Genomic DNA, 19,968 nt, shown 5'->3' with positions numbered 1-19,968 from the left:
CAATCTAAAAATGGAAATTCCTTAACCTAAAATGACCAAACATCTAGGAATTCTAGTGTTTTAGAATGACGTTCCAAAATACCTAACATTGCTACCAACTATTCAAATGGAATAAGGACCTCATGCCAACACAAAAACCACCACCGCTCAAATACCTCAGCTCGCTAGCATCAGTAACAGTGGAGCAACATTCATTACTACACACAGACCAACTCAGAAAGAGCACTGGCCACTCGAGCCAGCACCTATAACCCGTGCTGCCTAAATTGGTCTGCACATTCCTGTTCCCAGTGACTTCCCTCCTGTAAAGCCATCGGTGCCCTCTCTCTCTCTCTCTCTCTCTCTCTCTCACACACACACACACACACACACACACACACACACACACACACACACTCCGGTGCCTCAAGGATGCACCCCCAGAGGAAGATGGCCTGAAAAAATCACAGGCTTGGACCAACCAGAGCCCATGCAGACCCCTGGGGCAGACGATGCGATCCTCCATGCCCGGCCTGCACGTGCTGCTCCTACACGCAGGGCCCAGGCTCCAGCCCTAGCTGGAGCTGGACCTTGGCCCGAGTCCGGTGGCTCAGGTTGGCAGGGTGGTCCAGGTGATTTTCGCTCCGGGTGGGCAAGACGTCCGACAAGATTCGGGGACCTGGAAGCTGATGGAACCGTGCGTAAGTAAATGGCCATAAACGCCGCTATTCTTTGAAGGTTCAAGAGCCAGGCTCCCTCCAAGCTCCTAGATCTGTAAGTCATGAGTTGCTACCACTGCCATTCTCCCTGTTGCGAGAGGGACCTAAATCCCAGTCCCACCCCTCTCCTCAGACCTGTAGCTGAAGACGCCCAACGCTGTAGCAGTTGAGACCTGTCTACCTCCCTGCTGTTGCTGCACGCTCTACTGGCTGGTTTTTCAGTATTTTATCATAACTTTCTCAAAATAAGCTTGAGACTTAACTCATTTAACATTAACAGATTTGTTGTTGTTGTTTGTTTGCTTTCGAGACAGGGTCTCACTGTGTAGCTCTGTCCTAGAACTTACTCTGTAGACCAGGCTGGCCTCAAACTTACAGAGATCCATCTGCCTCGACCTACTGAGTGCCGTTACCTAGTTACTTTAAAATTACATCATCCCAGAACTGTGGGTGAGAATCCCAGGAATCAGCCAGGTGTGGTGGTCCTGAAGAGGTGGAGACAAGATCCGGAGTTCATCGCCATCCTTGGCTTCACGGAGAGTTTGAGGCCAGGCTTAGGTACAAGAGGTGTTGTCCTTAACAGCAAAGACACACCTAAGATAGAGTCTCACACTTCAACTTGGGGAGTGTGTGTATGTGTGTGTGTGCACGCGCGTGTGCTGAGGGGTTGAGGGAAACTGTTCCTAGGCAAGGAACCCTGGATTGCCCCTTTCTCGAGTGTGTGTAATGGACATGTATGTATGCATCCAATTACATATGTGGTGTATATGTGTGCATGGAGAGGCTCAAGGCTGATATCAGGAGTTATCCTGGATCCGTCTTCCACTGGTTCCTCTTCTATCTTCTGTACTGAGGACGGGTGTCCATCAAACCCAGAGCTCGGACATAATGCTGCTAGCCATCTTGCTTTGGGGTGCCCTGTCTGCACCTTCTGAGACTAGAATTCCAGCTGGGCCACTGCACACACCTGGCATTTCCATGGATTTCTGTGGATCTGAACTCTGAACAGCAAGCACTTTAACTACGGCGCCACCTCCTTGGCCCTGTCTACATTTTAGATTCAGTGCCTCACTTACCTAACTTACAAGACGATTAACAGGGTGGCCACAGGCCAGAGAGTCGAGTGGGAGAGAGGTCTCTAGAGCAGCAGTGAGGTCATCCACATGGCCTTGTTGTCATTTATGGTCATGCATGAGCGATGTGTAGATGGGCCAAATTCTATGGGAAAGGGGCGTGATGACAACATACCAAATAAGCCATACACTTTCAGGACAGTCAGCTTCTAGCCTAAGGGTGGCGTTAGATCCACAGAGCTCAAAACCCCCCCAAGTCTGCTTAGGCGCTCAGGTGGAGCACACCCTGCGGCCACACATCCAGGATCACCCCCTGAGGAAACTGCCTTCCTACAGCCAGCTTTTCTCTCAGTTCCATGATCCAGACGCAGCCTTCAGAGAACCCTCACACTTCCACCCCAACCTCCGCTGGCTATCCCTGGCCCCTGTGCCTCCCATCTTTGCTTAGCCGGAATCTGAGCGATGGAAGCTCCAGCAGGGAGGGTGGCTTTTCTTTCCTGGGTTTGGTCAGCTCTTCCAAGCACAGAGGACAGGAGGGAGTGGGACCTTGTTGGGTCAGGACCTGAGAATTTCTCCACACTGTAGCTTATATGAGACTCAAGGGGCTTTCTCAGGCTGGCCAAGGCCGGCCACCGTAGAGCCCCTGGGTCAAATGGGCTGCACCCTTGACTTTGGATCGTCCATCATCTTCTATGGAAAAAACAGGACAGACTTGTTTATAGATGGTGAGAACAACCAGATAAAAACACTCTTAGGAGGAAATATGCCGAAATATATACAGTAGAGCAAAGTGATGGAAAAAATTGTGATAAAATATACACAACAAGTTTACCTTTTTTTTTTTTTTTTTGGTTTTTCGAGACAGGGTTTTGCTGTAGTTTTAGACCCTGTCCTGGAACTAGCTGGCCTCGAACTCACAGAGATCCACCTGCCTCTGCCTCCTGAGTGCTGGGATTAAAGGAGTGCACCACCACCACCCAGCAAGTTTACCATCTTACCCATTTAAATGGATGGGTCAGAGTTGTGGTGCTTCATCTGTGTTGACTGGATTTGGAGTCACCTGGGAAACACACTTCTGGGTATCTCTGTTTAACTGGGCAGCACCATCCCGTGGGCAGGGGTACTGAACTGAATAAAAATAGAGAAAACTGACCGAACCCCAGCATTTCCACTTTCCTGCTTCCTGGTCTGTCCAGGCGTAGGAGCTGTGGCTGCACACTCCTACCACCGTGAGCACCGCCATCCCCACCAATGGACTAGACCCTTAATCCATTTCCTCATGTTGCTTCTGACAGCTGTTTCATCACAGGTATAGGGAAAGCTAACTCATGTAAGTATTATTAGGGATAATAATTGCACAGCCGACCTCCAGAGCTTTTCATCTCGCAAAACAGAAATTCTGTACTCATTAAGCAAGTTCTTATTCCTGCTTCTCTACAGCCCCTGGAGAAAGTGCTTTCAAAAATGTATGCATGGAGACCAGCAGTGGTGATGCACGCCTTTAATCCCAGCAGTCAGGAAGCAGAGGCAGGCGGATCTCTGAGAGTTTGAGGGCAGCCTGGTCTACAAGAGCTAGTTCCAGGACAGTCAAGGCTACACAGAGGAACCCTGTCTCAGGAAAAAAAAAAGAGCATGCCTGTGCACTTGTGTGTGTGTGTGTGTGTGTGTATAGGTGTGTGCGTGAGTGTGTGTATAGGTGTGTGCGTATGTGTGTGTGTGTGCAGGCAGGTGAATGCATATGCTTGTATTCTGTATGTGGGATGGATACATGCACGTGTGTGTGTGTGCATGCACTCATGTGAGTCTCTGCACCTGTGCATGTGTGTTTGTAGAAGCTGGAGGACAACCTCAAATGCCATCCTCAGTAATACCACCTATCACAGGCGACTGTGACACCAGGCATTGTCGCATTGGTTCTAAGGATTGAATCAGATCCTCATGCCTTATGGGCTGGCCCATCAGTCCAGTTCCTCCCCATCCCGTTTTTTTCTTCCCCACTTGCTTATTTGAATTTCCATATTTTCTTATTTTTTTAAAAAAGTTTTATTTATTTATTTATTATGTAAAGTGTTCTGCCTGCATGTATGCTGGCAGGCCAGAAGAGGGCACCAGATCTCATTATAGACGTCTGTGAGCCATCATATGGTTGCTAGGAATTGAACTCAGGACCTCTGGAAGAGCAGCAGTGCTCTTAACCTCTGAGCCATCTCTCCAGCCCACATTTCCACATTTTCTACAGTAAGTGTTTATTATTTGTATGGATGCGTAAACACCATATCTGCAGCTGTTATGATGTGGATATTACAACCCCCCCCCCACACACACACAGGCTCATGTGTTGAAGTCTTGGTTCCCAGTGCACATGTCCAATGTAATTAACTAGGTTTGGAAGTGGAGTTTTGAGGAAATGATTGGGTTGTAAGTGCTCTATTGATGGAATTATAACTTCATGGTATTACTGGAGGGTGATGGAAACTTCTAGAGGTAAGGCCAAGTTGTAAGAAGTAAGTCACTGGAGGTATGCGCTGGGAGAAAAAAAAATGTGTCTTTTCTACAGTGTTTCACTGCTTCCTGTCTACCTTGAGATAAGAAACTCACCATACCCTTCTCTCTCACTATAGGTAGAAATAATGGAGCCAGCCATTATTAATATAATATAACATAATATAATATGGTATAATATAATACGGTATAATATAATATGATAGACTGGAACCCTGAGCCAAAAGAAATCTTATTTGTTTATTTGGTCTTTGGGTGGGGATCTCATTGTGTAGCCCAGGCTAGCTTCTCACTGTGTAGCTCAGGCTAGCTGCAAACTCATGACCGAAGGTGCTGAGATTACAGCCCTGTGTCACCATGCCCAGCTCCCTGCCTGTAAGGTGTTTCTGGCAGCCATTGTCACGGCGATGTGAAACTGACTCGTGAAGCCACCCGCTGCAATCTCCTCCACTGCACAGGCCAGGAACCCAGGGCACCACTTAGCAGGCTGTCTACAGGGTCCCTGTGCAGCCCCTAACTGTGGACACCAGGGCTCTCAGGACAAGACCCAGCATTGCAGCAGGACACGGTCCGTCCATTCATGGGGTCCCTCCTGAGCACCAGGTTGTCGCTGAAGTTCAGAATGGTGTGGAATTTCAAGTATTGTCCCTGACCCCCAGTCCCTTTAGCAGACCTGCGTGTCCTCATTTGCATTTTTTTCTGTGATAAAAACACTGACCAGAGACAACTTGGGGAGGAAAAGGGTTTATTTCAGCTTACTGTCCATCACCACAGGAAACCAAGAGGCAGGAACTAGAGCAGAAGCTATGGGAAAACTGGGTTGACTGGCTTGCTCCCCCATAGCTTGCTCAGCTTTTTTTAAAATTAATTAATTAATTTATTATGTATACAGTGTTGACATCAGATCTCATTATAATGATTGCGAGCCATCGTGTGGTTTCTGGGACTTGAACTCAGGACCTCTGGAAGAACAGTCAGTGCTCTTAACTCAGGAGAGTTCCGTCTCTTGGTGAAACCCTGGATCCCTGTTCTCAGCTAGGGGTCCAGTCCTGCTGTTCCGGGAACCCATGTCACAGGTGCTACCTGTGGTCAACTTGCTGTGGTTGTGGGAGCTATGACAGTGTTGGCGACGGCGGCGACAGCATTGGGTTCTCAGGCCCAGAGCTTGCCGGAAGTTCTCCCGGAAGCGACTGGACATGAGGCTGTAGAGCACTGGGTTGGCTGCTGAGCCGAGGTAGAAGAAGACGCCAGATATAATGTGCACAAACTGGAAGGCCAGGAGTAAGTCGTCGGTCCAGTGGGGCACCAAGCTCCACATGAGGCGCTCCGCATGAAACGGAGCCCAGCAGATGCCAAACACCACAACCAGCGCAACTGCAGGAACAGAGTAGAGAAGCTTGCGTCTCACTTAGCGTTTGCTTCTCCCGCTCACTATCCTCCCATTCTTCAAAAGTGGACAGGAAAGCCCGGCCACGGTAGCGCGTGCCTTTAGTCCCAGCACTCGGGAGGCAGAGGCAGGTGAATCTCTGAGTTCGAGGCCAGCGTGGTCACATAGCAAGTTCCAGGATGGCCAGGATTACACAGAGAAACCCTGTCTCAGAAGAAGAAGAAAAGGAAAAAAGGAGATCTGGGAAGAAGCACAGCGGACCTAAGACCAGCTTCCAAAATCCAGAAGCTCAACTCCTTCCCCAGACCCAAGGAGGCTCAACTCCTTTCTCACCAATGACACTTACATAGCATCTTGGTCACTTGTCTCCGGCCCCCTTCTCGACGCGGAAGCCGTCTGTTGCAGGTCTTCCGGGCCGCTGCCGTTTTCCTGCCTTTGACCTCCTCTTGAAGCAGCATCCTCTCCCTCCGCAGCTGCAGCCCAATGAGCAGGTACAGCACACTGATGGTGACCATGGGCAGGCAGAAGAAGAGCAGGGTGGTGATCTGGATCACCAAGTTGTAAAAGAGTCGGGGACGCACCAACGTACACACAGTTGAGTCAGGCACCAGACCCCGACAGGGCACATAGAGCTGCTTGAGGCCGTGGAGACTGGTGTTAGGCAGAGAGAAAAGCACGGCAAGGATCCAGATGGTCCCCAACATGCGGCGCACGTGGGTCCGTGTCATCACAGACTTAGCTTGGAGTGGGTGCACCACGGCCACATAGCGCTCCACGCTCAGGGCTGTGACGTTAAGCACTGAAGCCAGGCAGACGGTCTCAAAGAGCAGCGTTCGGAAGTAGCAGCCGCTCGCCCCCAGCTGGAACGGGTAATTGTGCTGCATCTCATAAAGCTCCAGGGGCAGGCCCACCAGGAGCACCAGCAAGTCAGACACAGCGAGACTGAGAAGGTAGAAGTTTGTGGGCGTGCCCATGGCCTTGTGGCGCAGGATGACAGTGCAGGTCAGCCCGTTGCCCACGGTGCCCACCACAAAGATCAGCAGGTACATGGCACAGATGGGCAAGAACAGCGCCATCTGCTGTGGCCCCAAGTACTTCAGCCTCAGGGCCTCATCCGTCAGGTTCAAGTCCTCAGGCTCAAAGTTTCCCTGGACCTCACTGCCATTGCAGAACAGGGGGCTCCTTGAACCATTTGGGGACAGCTCTCCAGGAGAGATGGAACAGTTGAGGCAGGGAGGAGTCTGTGGGATAGAGGGGAAAGATGCTCATAAGTCATTTAAGTGTTCTAGCTCTGTCCTAACACATCACACTGAAGAGGACAGGCTGCTATTCACGCGCCTCTGAGAACACCTGCCGCCCCTAGTGCAAAGTGCATTACAACCGCGGGATACTAAAAGTGTGAGCCTTTCAAATGATAAAATAGGCCTGGCAGTGGTGGCTCGTGCCCATCCCAGCACTCAGGAGACAGAGGCAGGCAGATCTCTGTGAGTTCGAGGCCAGCCTGATCTACAAAATGAGTTCCAGGACAGCCTGGGCTACACAGAGAAACCCTGTCTAGAAAACCAAAACAAAAAATAAATAAAATTGGGGCCAGTGAGATGGCTTAACAGTTAAACAAGCTTTCCCCCAGGCCTGATGACCTGAGTTCAGCCCCAGGAACTACATGAGAGAAGGGACAAAACAACTCCAGCAAGTTTTCAACTAACCTCTACACACACGCCAGGACACACGTACACACACACCACACGCACACACACACACACATATACACATACACACACATATACACATGCACACACGCACACACATGCATGCACACGCATACACATGCACACACATGTGCACGCACACATGTACACACGCACATACACAAGCACACACATACACTCACACACACGTTCATGCATACTCACACACATGCACACACACATATACACATGCATACACACATATACACATGCATACACACATACACATGCACACACATACACACACATACACATGCACACACATACACACATATACACATGCACACACATGCACACACATATACACATATACACATGCACACACATACACACACATACACATGCACACACGCACACACATACACATGCATGCACACACATACACATGCACACACATGTGCGCACACACATGTACACACGCACATACACAAGCACACACATACACTCACACACACGTTCATGCACACTCACACACATGCACACACACATAAACACATGCATACACACACATACACATGCACACACACATACACATGCACACACATACACACATATACACATGCACACACATACACAGATATACACATGCACACACACATGCACACACATATACACATACACACATATACACATGCACACATATACACATGCACACACACGTGCACGCACACACATGCACACACATATACACATGCACACACATGCACACACGTGCACTCACACATACACACACGCACATACACAAGCACACACATACACTCACACACACGTTCATGCACACACAAATAACTGTAATCATTTTTAAATGATGCTTGGCTTTTTACTTGGAAAATCACAGTCTACTGAAACCTTTGAATAAACAACAGATTCTTCCAAGGTTTGACCGTCTCCTTTGGGCATCCCCTCCCCTCTTTTTTTCTCCATATAACAGCCCTGGATGTCCTGGAACTCACTCTGTAGGCCAGGCTGGCCTTAAACTCACAGAGCTCCGTCTGCTTCTGCCTCCTGAGTGTTGGGATTAAATGTGTGCCACCGTCGCCTGGCAGGTGTCTCCCTCCAAGAAGGACTTCAGGAGAGCCACTCAATGGGAGTATCAGAAGACTGGGTACAACTGCAGCATTGCTTGAAGAGCCAGGGCTCTGAAGCAACTGTGGGGCAGAGCTGACCTCCCCAACTCGAGGTCTTTAATCCACAAAGGGCAGGCCTGACGTACAGAAAGCTGTGGTGACCTTGATGTGGAGAGAAAGCCACCTTAGGGATCAAAGGAAGGAGTGAAAAGGCTAAAAGCTGTATTTTGGTCTCAAATTGGTTCTGTTTTCTTTTCTTTTTTTTTTTTTTGGTTTTTTGAGACAGGGTTTCTCTGTGGCTTTGGAGCCTGTCCTGGATCTAGCTCTGTAGACCAGGCTGGTCTCGAACTCACAGAGATCCGCCTGTCTCTGCCTCCCGAGTGCTGGGATTAAAGGCGTGCGCCACCACCGCCCGGCCTCTGTTTTCTGTCCTTTGAATCATTCCCAGTCTATCTGACGTTCTCGGCACCTACTCCACCTGGAGACCTAGCTACTCAGAACTCTCACCAAGAGAGAAGCTGGGAATGGACAGGTGACAGCCCGGGTTCAAAAAAGATGCCTTACAGGGCGGTGGTGGCGCACATCTTTAATCCCAGCACCTGGAAGGCAGAGGCAGGTGGATCTCTGTGAGTTCGAGGCCAGCCTGGTCTACAAGAGCTAGTTCCAGGACAGGCTCCAAAGCTACAGAGAAACCCTGTCTCGAAAAACAAAAACCAAAACCAAAAAAAATGCCTCATGATCCAGAGGAAGGGTCACCGGTGGCAGCCAACAGCGTTGGGACGACCAGAATCAGAAAAATGACAGAAATAACGCGGTTTGGCTGAGTGATTTCCCCCTCAACCCCCAAGTGCCCCACAGTGTTCCCACCCATCTCATCCCCACCCGCGCCTGTCGGACCGCAGCACCCTGACCAGGGCCGGCAGTCCCGCTCACGTACCATGCCTTCTGCCCTAGAGGTCCTGGCTGTTCCCTGGCTCCCACCGACAGACAGACAGATGCTGAGCTGCGGGCGACTTGACAGCGGCCGCCCTCCTCGCCAGCCCAGTGGCTCTGCCTGTTGTTCGCAAGATCGCCACTAGGGGGCAATGCTGACCCCCGCAGCTAGAAGTACTTCGGACCATTCACCACGGACCCTACCTGCATCCAAACCGAAATAGTTGTTCCGGTGTTTTTGGTTTTGTTTTGTTTTGTTTTGTTTTTTTGTCTCCCCCCCCCCCCGCACACGTTGCCTTCACAACAATCCCATTTTACATGTGGGAAAAATGAGCCTGAGAGAGGAAGACCTTGGGACCTGCCATGCTCTGTCCACCAACCTGCACTATGCTGGCTTTAACATAACTTTTTGTTTCATGTTCCCCAATTCTTTCTGCCCCCCCCCCATTTTCAGACACACCTCCATACATACCTCTTCAGCCCCTGAAAGTCAGTAGCCCTAAGATCTCATCCCGCTAACACTCTTACACTCACAGGCTATCAGTTCCTTCAGTACACACAGTCACATTAGGGGCCTCCAGTCCCAGTGCCCGGCACGGGTGTCCTTCAAGGAAATCTCCCTCGATTCAGCCTGCGCCGTCTCTCACACCGGTCCTTTTCCTGAGCCTCGCTGTGACCCACTTCTTCACCCAAAAGAACACACGAGACTCTAGTCTGGTGTCAAACTCCTCACTCACCCTCTGCATTTCTGTCTCCAATGGTCCCCCAGCTTCCTAGAACCTTCTCATTCATGCCAAGGCTCCCTTTGCCCCGCCCCCCTCAATGCCTGGCTTCTTAAGAACTCCATCTGTAAACAGTCCTGGCATAGAGAGATTGTGGGAAACTCTGGTACCCTTGTTCCTGAGAATCCCAGGAGAAAGAATTTCGAGAGCTGTCTACTCAGCTGCAGATGGACCAACCAGGGCTAAGGACTTCAGGAGAAAGGCGGGCTGCTGTGACCGATGAGTGACAAGGTTCAGCACCACGGTCCCTGCCTACAGAAGACAGATGGCTCGGCTCATACCCGTCAGGACTGCTACTGCTGGCTGTGTCGCTTCCCCACATCTGCTGCCATCACGCTACAAGGGCAGCCCTGAAAAGAAGGGCCACGCCGGGCGATGGTGGCCCACGCCTTTAATCCCAGCACTCGGGAGGCAGAGACAGGCGGATCTCTGTGAGTTCGAGACCAGCCTGGTCTACAGAGCTAGTGCCAGGACAGGCTCCAAAGCCACAGAGAAACCCTGTCTCGAAAAACCAAAAAAAAAAAAAAAAGAAGGGCCATGAGTTCCCATGACAGCAGCCCAGTTCATACTCTGCCCAGAGCGCTCTGGCCTGGGTCTGAACTTGAGACTAGTGAGGGAAAGTCTGCTCTGCAGTCTGGTTATGGGGACAGCTCAGAAGCTTCGATTCTCTGGTGTTGCCTGCCTCCACCCACCAAGGCCTGTACCAGGCTAGGGCCAAGAGAGAGAGAGAGAGAGAGAGAGAGCAGGAGGGTCTGAGCCAACTCCGGGTTGGAGATGAAGGTCTAGTCCGTAGATATCCATAGTTCCTGAGCCCCCAGGTCTTGGCTGCACTCATAGAAACCCACCCACTAAAGAGGGACGGCAAAGGAGAGCCATGCCAAGCTGATCTCACACTTTGCAATGAGACCCGGAGGGAGTCTTCATTCCCACACCACCCTGGCTATGTGGCCTCAGTTAAATCCCTTCCCACTCCAGGCCCAACTTCCTAGCTGGTAAAATGGCAAAACTAGCCATTCTTTCAGGAACATGGTGAGACCTAAGCAGGACCATGGGCTAAGGCCCTTGAGGGGAAGCTGGAGAGAAAGATGCCTCGGTGGTAAAGAGCACTTGGTTTTAGAGGACCAGAATTTGGTTCCCAGCACCCACACAGGGCTTACAACCACCTGGAACTCCAGTTCCTGGGTACCAGATGCCCTCTCCTGTCCTTCTCAAGCACCAGGCACACACATGGTACAATACATACATGAAGGCAAAACACTCATAGACATACAATAAATAAATCTTCAAGTTTTTAAAATATGCATTGGTGTTTTGCCCGCATGTGTGTCTGGGCGAGGGTGTTGGGTCCCCTGGAACTGGAGTCACAGACAGCTGTAAGTTGTGGTTGCTGGGAATTGAACCCGGGTCCTCTGATAGAGCAGTCATTGCTGTTAACCGCTGAGCCATCTCTTTGGTCCCTAAATCTTAAGGTATTTTTTTTTCCATGAGTATAGCAGAATATCATTAGTCTTTATTATGTTGACATGTTTTCCCAATAGTCTTGGTTCTATTCTGGGTCTGTGGGCCATTCACTTTCTGAATCCTGGCAGTCCAGGCAGTGTCAGTGGTAAGCTCACTGTCATGGTAAGTGTCTGAGGCAAGATCAGTCATTGGTTGGCCACTTCCACAATCAAAGAGTGTCAAATTTATATAAAAGTATCTATTCTGGTGACAAGAGATAAAGGATCTCCCTTCCTTGTGGATCAGAGAAGTAATAAAATGAAAATTATAGATTCATGGAAATCTCCACAAAACTTCAAAGACTAAATTCTCAGAATTGGGGGGAAAGTACTGAAATGGATATGGGATCACAAGAGACCCCAAATAACAACAAACAAACAAACAAATAAACATCAAAACAGTTGTGGATAAAAAACTGACCAAATATAATGGAAGTATTACATCTGATTCCATCCTGAGCTATGGACTCATAGTATCTAAAACAGTATGGCTCTGACCTCACAGCAAGCACATAGGTACAAGGATAGAACACAAGAGCCATAGTTAAACCCACACCGTACTGCCAACATATTTTTGACAATAAATTTTTGATTGAAGCTTATTTATTTTCTTTTTTTTAAATTATCTTAAGGTATTTTTAAAAACACTTTTAGAGTTGAATACTTGAGAAATGGTGGATTGCTCAGAATTCCCAGAAGATTCCAGAAGCCGTTGGGGTTTCAGAGCTTCTTGGAGCTGCACTGAGTAGGATCTAGAGGGGCAAAGTTCCCAGATGGGGGCAGAAAGAAAAACCCAGAAATGAAGGAATCTGTGACTATATGGTAGAGACCTCACTTGAGGAGACCTCCGGCTGAGGAGATTTCCAGGGAGACCTCTGCCTTTCCTGAAGATGGAGGCACCAGGATTGCTTGGCCCTGGGCATGTGAGGACCATGAGGCTTATATCTGTGCTGGACCTGTGCCCTGCTCCCCACCCTGCCCCTTTAATCCCAGCACTCAGGAGGCAGAGGCAGGCAGGTTTCTGAGTTTCAGGCTAGCATAGTCTACAAAAGGAGTTCCAGAACAGCCAGGCCTACACAGAGAAACCCTGCCTCATAAAAACTCAATAAACAAACAGACGGATAGCCAGACAGACAGATAAACTACAAAAACAAAAACTATACCCCTCCGAGCTGGAGGGGATGGGGAGTGAGCCCCTTCCCGCTCTTGGGGCTCAGTGTGCACACTAGGCCTAACTCCACTTGAAGTGGGAGGACATTTGGGATCTCACAACAGGGTAAGTAGAGAACACCCAGGATCTCTATATTCCAGGGACTGCATGGGTGAGCCCTGATTGGGTACCCACGAGGCTACCCTGGTGCCCTGCTCATCCAGGGCAGTGTGGCCACCCTCGAGTCCACCAGTTTTTCCATGCAGCCGACCTCAGGTGTGTGCATCCTAGAAGCCCCCTTTGGGGTCTTCCCACACATGAGTGCCCAAAGTCCCAATCCAGGTAAGACTTTGGGATAAAATCCCACCCCAGCCCCCTACCCTAACCCCTGACCAGGCATTAGGATCCTGTTTGTCCACAGGGATTTGCTGTGTCTGGCTTAGGTCCTTTAACTTCTTTTTTTCCAGTCTTGTGTCTTTTAACTTTTTATATTATGCCAAGATGAAAATCACATCCTGCCTCTGTACCCTTGCCAGGTATGGTACATGGGTCCGGGGCTGCTGGCCTTCTGGAGTGGAGGAAAACAGTTGCCCTTCCTGATGGGATTCTACCTCCAGACAGATAGCCCAGGGCCTAACAGTCATGAAGAGCTACAGCTGTCCTTGCTGCCTGGGGTCTCAGGGTGTCATCAAAGACACCCACGTCAGAGAATGGTGGGTGGCTGTGGTGGCATCACAGGAAGAATGAAGAGAGGAGTGGGGAGAGAGAGAGAGAGAGAGAGAGAGAGAGAGAGAGAGAGAGAGAGAGAGAGAGGTGAGATGAGAGAAGACAAGAGAAGAGAGTTCTCTGCACATTTCTGCCCATCTTCCCCTAGAACTGCCCTGTCTGAGCGTTGTTTCTAGCTCTTCTTCCATCGCTAGCCTGGTACTCTTCTGCTTGGCTCAGAGGCAGCTCCTGTGTGAGGACAAGCCAGGGACTCACTATACGATCCAGGCTGATCTTGAACATCTGGTCCTCCTGCCTTAGCCTCACAGTGCATGGATTACAGGTGTCCACCACCACAGCTGATGTGCTAAGGAAACCCCCCCCACCCGGGTGATGTGAGGCAAGAAGAGGGCATCAGATCCTCTGGAACTGGAGTTAGAGTCGGTGTGAGCCACCATAGGGATGTTGGGAACTGAAGCCAGGTCCTCAAGTTCCCTAGCTGGAGCTTGGCATTTTCCAATGGGCTTCATCATGCAATCTTGGCTCTAAGAGGCCCTGAGATAAGTTTTAGCTTCTTTCATTTTCACAGGCTACTTAGACTTCCTGTGACTCGGTTTTCTCATATAAAAAGCTGGGTGACAACAGGCTCTACTTCTAGGTTTGTGAGGAGGAGTGGCTAAATGGAGACCAGTCATTTCCTAACTGGTTTTCAGATAAATGTGAGCGCTTATCTCAAAATCTTGATACATTTCCCGAACACAAAGGAAGTATTTGGGTGAATTATTTTTGTTTTGTTTTGCTTAGACAGGATCTCACTGTGTAGTCTTGGCTAGCCTGGAATTTGCTATGTAGACCAGGTTAGCTTTAAATCCCAGGGACCTGCCTCTGCCTCCTTAGTGCTGAGATTAAAGGCGTGCGCCACCATGCCTGGCAGGAAGTGAGTTTTAATATTTTTCTTCCAAGACAAGGAAAGAACCCAAAGGCTTTCCCTCTTCGTTCCCAGAGAAGAGTGATGTGGGAAAAGCTGTAGGGAAAGAGACGATGAAGGACACGGAGGCAGACGGCAGGAACCCACTGACCATCCACATGTAGGCCAAAGGCTGCTTGCTACTTTCTCAGCAATGTCTTCATAGGAAGTTCTCAAGTGTGTTTATTTGGAGACGACATAAACAAAGGGACCCGTGGATTCTCAGCGAGACCCACACTCCTCCCTCCCAGCCTAGGGCCCAAGACCCTAGGAGGACTCCAGCTTCTGCCTGCTACCCTGTTCCGGGTGTCATCCATTGCCGGGGCAGGAGGGTCCTCACCAGCAAGGCTGTGCAGGAGAGAGAGCAGATCCACAAGCATGTAAACAGACCATATGCCGTTCCTTCCCCTCTTAGACTTACACCCCCCTGGCAGGGTGGGTGGGACGAGACCGGGTCGGCTTGGCCTGGTCCATGTGCATTCCATGGCCTCAGTTTCGGAACCTGCTGCTCCTCTAAGGAGACAGGGTCTGATGTAAACAGGGATTCTCTGTGCGAGGAGACCAGGCTGGCTTCCCGCATGTGTTTTTGTTTGGTTTTTTGTTTTTGTTTTCAGTTAAAAGAGAATGTCAGGGCCCAGTGAGAGGGCTTGCTTGGTAAAAGTGCTTGGGGTACAAACCTCACAACTTGAGCTGGATCCTTGGAATGCGGCAGAAGAGAAATCCTAAAAGTTATTCTCTGACCTCTGTTAGAATGAGCTTAGACCAGATCACACAGCCCAAGTCAGGTCATGCCCCATGTTCCCGCACCCCTATACCCCAGATTCCTCTGGGGCAGAGGATTAAGAGGCTGCCTGTGCCTTGGTTTAACTGCAGTGCCTTCACCTCCAGATTCTATGGTATCTGGTTCCTCCATGTCTTTTTGTTTTTGTGTTTTGGTTTGGTTTTTGAGACAGGGTTTCTTTGTAGCTTGGGGCCTGTCCTGGAATCCTCATGTTTTTTGACACATAGGCTATGCTGGGTCATGAAGCACAGGATGTGAAACTTACTGCCACCCCTAAAAGGTGGTAAAACATCAGCTCTCTCCTGTGTTTAGGGGTTTGTTCAGGAGCCACCTCAGGAAGGATTTGCTGAGGCTTCTCCAGCCTCCCCTCACCAGTGATCCTTCTCATGACAGGTGTGTTGTTGTCTCCCCCCCCAACACATGCACACTCTTTGTGTCTGTCTGTCTGTCTGTCTCCAGGCATATATATGGGGTCTAAGAATTCCAGCTTAGGCCTCCGTGCTGTAGGATATAACCTTAGCCCTTTATTCACATTTGATGCTTTGTTTTGTTTCATTTTAAAGGTTTATTTCTATTTTATGCTTATCGGTGTTTTGCCTGCATGTACGTCACCTGCACACCACATGCGTGTTCAGAAGAGAGAATCAGATCCCCTGGAACTGGAGTTTCAGACACTTGCAAACTGTCATGTGGGGTTCTAGGAACTGAACCTGGGTCCTCTGGAAGAGCACCCAGTGCTCTTAACTTCTGCGCCATCTCTCCCAGTATCGCCACTATTAATGATGTGCGTGTCCAGCTTTCTTTAATTGTTTTGAGACAGGGTCTCACTATGTAGCCTTAGCTGGCCTGGAACTCACTATACAAACTAGGCTGGCCCTATCAAGATCCTCCTGCCTCCCGAGGGCTGGGATTAAAGGCATATACCACCATGCCCAACTCTCTCTCCAGGCTTTAAAGCAAAACCTCTCCACCCCTTTAAGGCCCTACGGTGTCAGATTCTCCAAATATTGCACTGTTTCTGTCTAACGCTCTCCCTCCCTCTTCAAGGCCCAGTCATGGCCGTGAAGTCCTTTCGTTCTAAGAAACCTAACTTCTGAAGGGCGGTATGAATTGTGTGTCAACTTTCTTCCAGACCAACCACAGCCGCTCTTGTCTGACCATCGTAACACGCTCTGCACAGACACTGTGACATGTGAACTACCACGTTACACACGCATGGAATGTCAAGAGTCACTGTTTGTTCCTTCTGTAATATATATGTAACATGTAGATGTGGGTATGTGTTTTGGGTCCAGTCTCATGTGTAGCTCACTGGCCTGGAACTCATGATCCTCTTCTCTCAGCCTCTTCAGTACTGAGAGAATGACAGGCTTCCACTATAGGAACAGAAGTTCCTGGGGGGGAAACAACAACCAAAAAACCAAAAAACCAAAACCAAAAAAACAAAAACATACTCCACGTTATCCCGAGCCTCCTGCACGGCAGGGAACAGGAGAGCTGAGAGGAGTGACTGCGGCAAGGCTGGGGCCTCATTATCTCCGACGGCCTCTTAATAGCCACTTATGCCTCTTACCGCCTTCCCCTGTGTGTGACCTAACGTTTTTGTGACCATTAGGTGAATCCTTCGGAACGTACAGAGAGTCCAGCCAGAAGTCCGAGAGCGCCATCAGATAGCCTAAGAGGCCTGTGGCCGAGAGTCCCCCGCCTTTCTGTGACTTGGCCACTTGATGTTCCAAGTGCTGTCTGTGGAAAATATCTTGACTTATGGCTCTTTGTTCTAGTCTATAAAAACTCTGTGAAACTGTTACCACATTGGGACATAAATTGGGATGACCCGAATCTGTGTTTCTGGGCCACGGCCTCTCTTATTTGGCTCCAGAATAAACTATCTCTTATTCCCTTTGAGGCCACAATCGTGAGGTTTTGTTTGTTTTGAAGATTTAGTTGATTTTTAGCGATGTGTCTGTGTCTATGTGAGTGCCAGCCAAGTGTGTGCTGGTGCCCACTGGGGCCTGGAAAGGGTTCTGGATTGGTTTAAAATATGCCTTCCCAGTAAGAAATCACTTCAAGCACTTAGAGATTAACAGAGGGAAACTTCTTTAATAACAGCCCGTGACCAGTTCTGGGTACCGCACAAAAGAGAACCAGCCTTGAACAGAAATAGTCCAGGTACACAGCTGCACTGGCTCCTTACACTCCATGCAATTAAACATGTTTTTCAGGGACAGCAATGCCAAAGTTTGGTTGTTTGGACAAATGGGGAGGTAGTCACTGTCATCCCAAGACAGACCGGGGGGTCTTTTCTGGAGCAGCTGTCACCAGGGTCATCCTGCCCGCCTGGCAGAATTACGTTCTTCCTGAGGCATGTGGCCTGATCAACGGCTGTCAGTCATACTGATCTTGTCTACACTGCCTGCCTGGCAGAGGCTTGCTACTTCGGTGCAATTTTACTTTTATGTAACTTAACATTTTCTAAGCAAGTTTACTAGTAAATTCTTGTAGCATCAATTCATTGCTTTGTTTTCCCCTTCAGGAGCCCCTGGAGCTGGAGACATAAACAACTGTGGATCACCAGCCCCAAGCACTGGGCACTGAACTCAGGTCCTCTGGAAGGATGGCAAAGGCTCTTAACGGCTGTGTCACCTCTCCAGCCAGGGAACTGTACTTCTATGGGGACATCACTGCCCCAGGCTTGCTTCCTGTGTTCTACCGCTCGCCTGCCTCAGGCTGAGGCTTTTCTGGATCCCACCACTAGACAAGATCAAGCCAGATAAACTAAGGCACACAGATCACTTGCCTTGCCACAACCTCCCTGAGGTCACACCTACCACGACTTGCGCTTCTGAGGCCCAGGGTGAGGAGCAAGGGGCCCACAACAGTTCCTATCCTCACGGCTCCCCTCCTCTCTGCTTGGCATCCGTGCTCCCTGGTGACCACTCCAAGGCTGGCGTTTGGCGGAGGGACACGCAGTGTTAGCCCAGGTTGGGAACTCATTCTCCTTAGCTCTAGCCACAGTCCGAACCGAATGGCCTGAAAGGATAGAGAGCAGAATACATTCCGGCACCAAAACACTCCGACTCCCCTCCGTGCCCCCTTTGGTCCGCGTGAGCCGCAAGATTCCTCCCGTGGCCTCACTCCTCTCCCTCACGAAGCAGTTCAGCTGCGCGGAAGGTACTCTTCCCCACAGACACCTGGGAACGCACTGTCCCTTTAGCGACACACGCATTACAAAAACAATTTGCAAGTACAAAAAGCCTTTGTCCCAAACCATCTGAGGGTGAGCAGCCAGTCTGAAGCCAGGGCTGCCTGAGTACTTGACTGTTGTCTGTAAATGGGGTACTTCCTCCATGGAGCCGACAGAGCCATCAACATCAGGACCGCACTGCGGAACCACCTAACGGCAGATCCTCTCCAACTCCTCCGTTTGAGGCTATCTGAAGCGAGCCTTCGACCTGCCCTGCCCTCATTTTTGCCACTTTTTAATGATTGTGTGTGTGTGTGTGTGTGTGTGTGTGTGTGTGTGTGTGTGTGTGTGAAGGTCACATGCGCATGTGTGCAGCTACCCAAGGAGACCTGAAGGTGGCACTGGATCCCTTGGCGCTGGAGTTGTAGTCAATTATGAGCTGCCTGAAATCTCGCTAGGAACTGTCCCTGGATCCTTGGCTCTCAACCAGAGTCAACCCTCCAGCCCCCACTCCCTTCCCTTCTTCTCTTCCCTGTGTTGTTTTACCCCAGTTGCTATGGTTGCGGGGGAGGAGGAGGCTCAGAATGCAAGATACCATCATATCAGCTCCACACAGTAAGCTGGCCTTTAACTCATAACGCTCCTGCCTCAGTCTCCCAAGGGTTGCCATTCCAGACATGCTATCATCCTGGTGAACCAAAGGTTGCAATGATGTTGGTAATGGTGGTTTCAGTCCCACTGTCCCCTCACTTGTAAACTGACATTGATGTAACACGCGATTCAGTGTTACCCCTCGGTACAGTTCGCGCCACTCTACCGTAGGCGAGTCGGGCAAGGGCCTGGAGATTGAAAGAACACACAAAGAGACCTGGGTCATTCAAAAGGAGATCAGCCGAATGCCATTTATTCAACCTTGGGGAAATCCTTATATACCTAGCTGCTGCACAAGGATTTCCACCCAGGCAGGTGGGAAATCACCATACCAAAGATGGAGTCAACAATGCCCTACAGCTAATCACCAGATGAGGCAGAGGGAGCACAGGAAGAAACACAGGTTTAGCTGGCTGACCAGAAACTGTCCTCAAGATGCACCCCAGGAACAAGGGTAGACCAGGGCCCTACACATTGACAGTTGCAAGAATGTGATGCTAGGATCCAGCTTCAGCTTAGGCCCTCCTCGTGGATACTGGCAGGGACCCAGTGAGACGTTCTTCATGAGTTCCAGCAAGCCTGCCTGCTGCATCTTGCCATGAACGTTCCCACTTATAAGACCAGATTTCCACTATTACCAAGTGGGCTCTGTATCTCTTCGGAGACCCCCATCATGCTGTCTGGGTGGGGGTGTACTTGAGAGCCCCTGCCCATGCTGTTGCCTCTCTGTCTGCCCATCCATGGTATTAGTAAGTCTTCCAATAAACATCTTATTCTCCCACAACCCATCTGTGTCGAACCACTTGCCCCACTGAAACCTGACAACTATAAGGGAAAACAT

The 19,968-nt window shown here is 49.9% G+C and overlaps 1 protein-coding gene across 1 annotated transcript; it reads right to left on the bottom strand.

The window, feature by feature from the left end:
- Window positions 1-5,214: 5,214 nt before the first annotated feature.
- Window positions 5,215-9,442, bottom strand: Nmur1 (neuromedin U receptor 1). The gene is made up of 3 exons (XM_026786458.1): window positions 9,413-9,442; window positions 6,007-6,901; window positions 5,215-5,647 (listed from the first exon to the last, which is right to left on the bottom strand). Exons 1-3 carry the CDS (start codon window positions 9,413-9,415, stop codon window positions 5,262-5,264), a joined length of 1,284 nt encoding a protein of 427 aa, XP_026642259.1. The 5' UTR covers window positions 9,416-9,442; the 3' UTR covers window positions 5,215-5,261.
- Window positions 9,443-19,968: the final 10,526 nt, after the last annotated feature.

Source organism: Microtus ochrogaster, linkage group LG4 (genome assembly GCF_000317375.1).
Source record: "Microtus ochrogaster isolate Prairie Vole_2 linkage group LG4, MicOch1.0, whole genome shotgun sequence".
NCBI lineage: Eukaryota > Metazoa > Chordata > Mammalia > Rodentia > Cricetidae > Microtus > Microtus ochrogaster.
Note: the sequence above shows the minus strand (reverse complement) of the source record. Positions and strands in the feature narration are given on the sequence as shown.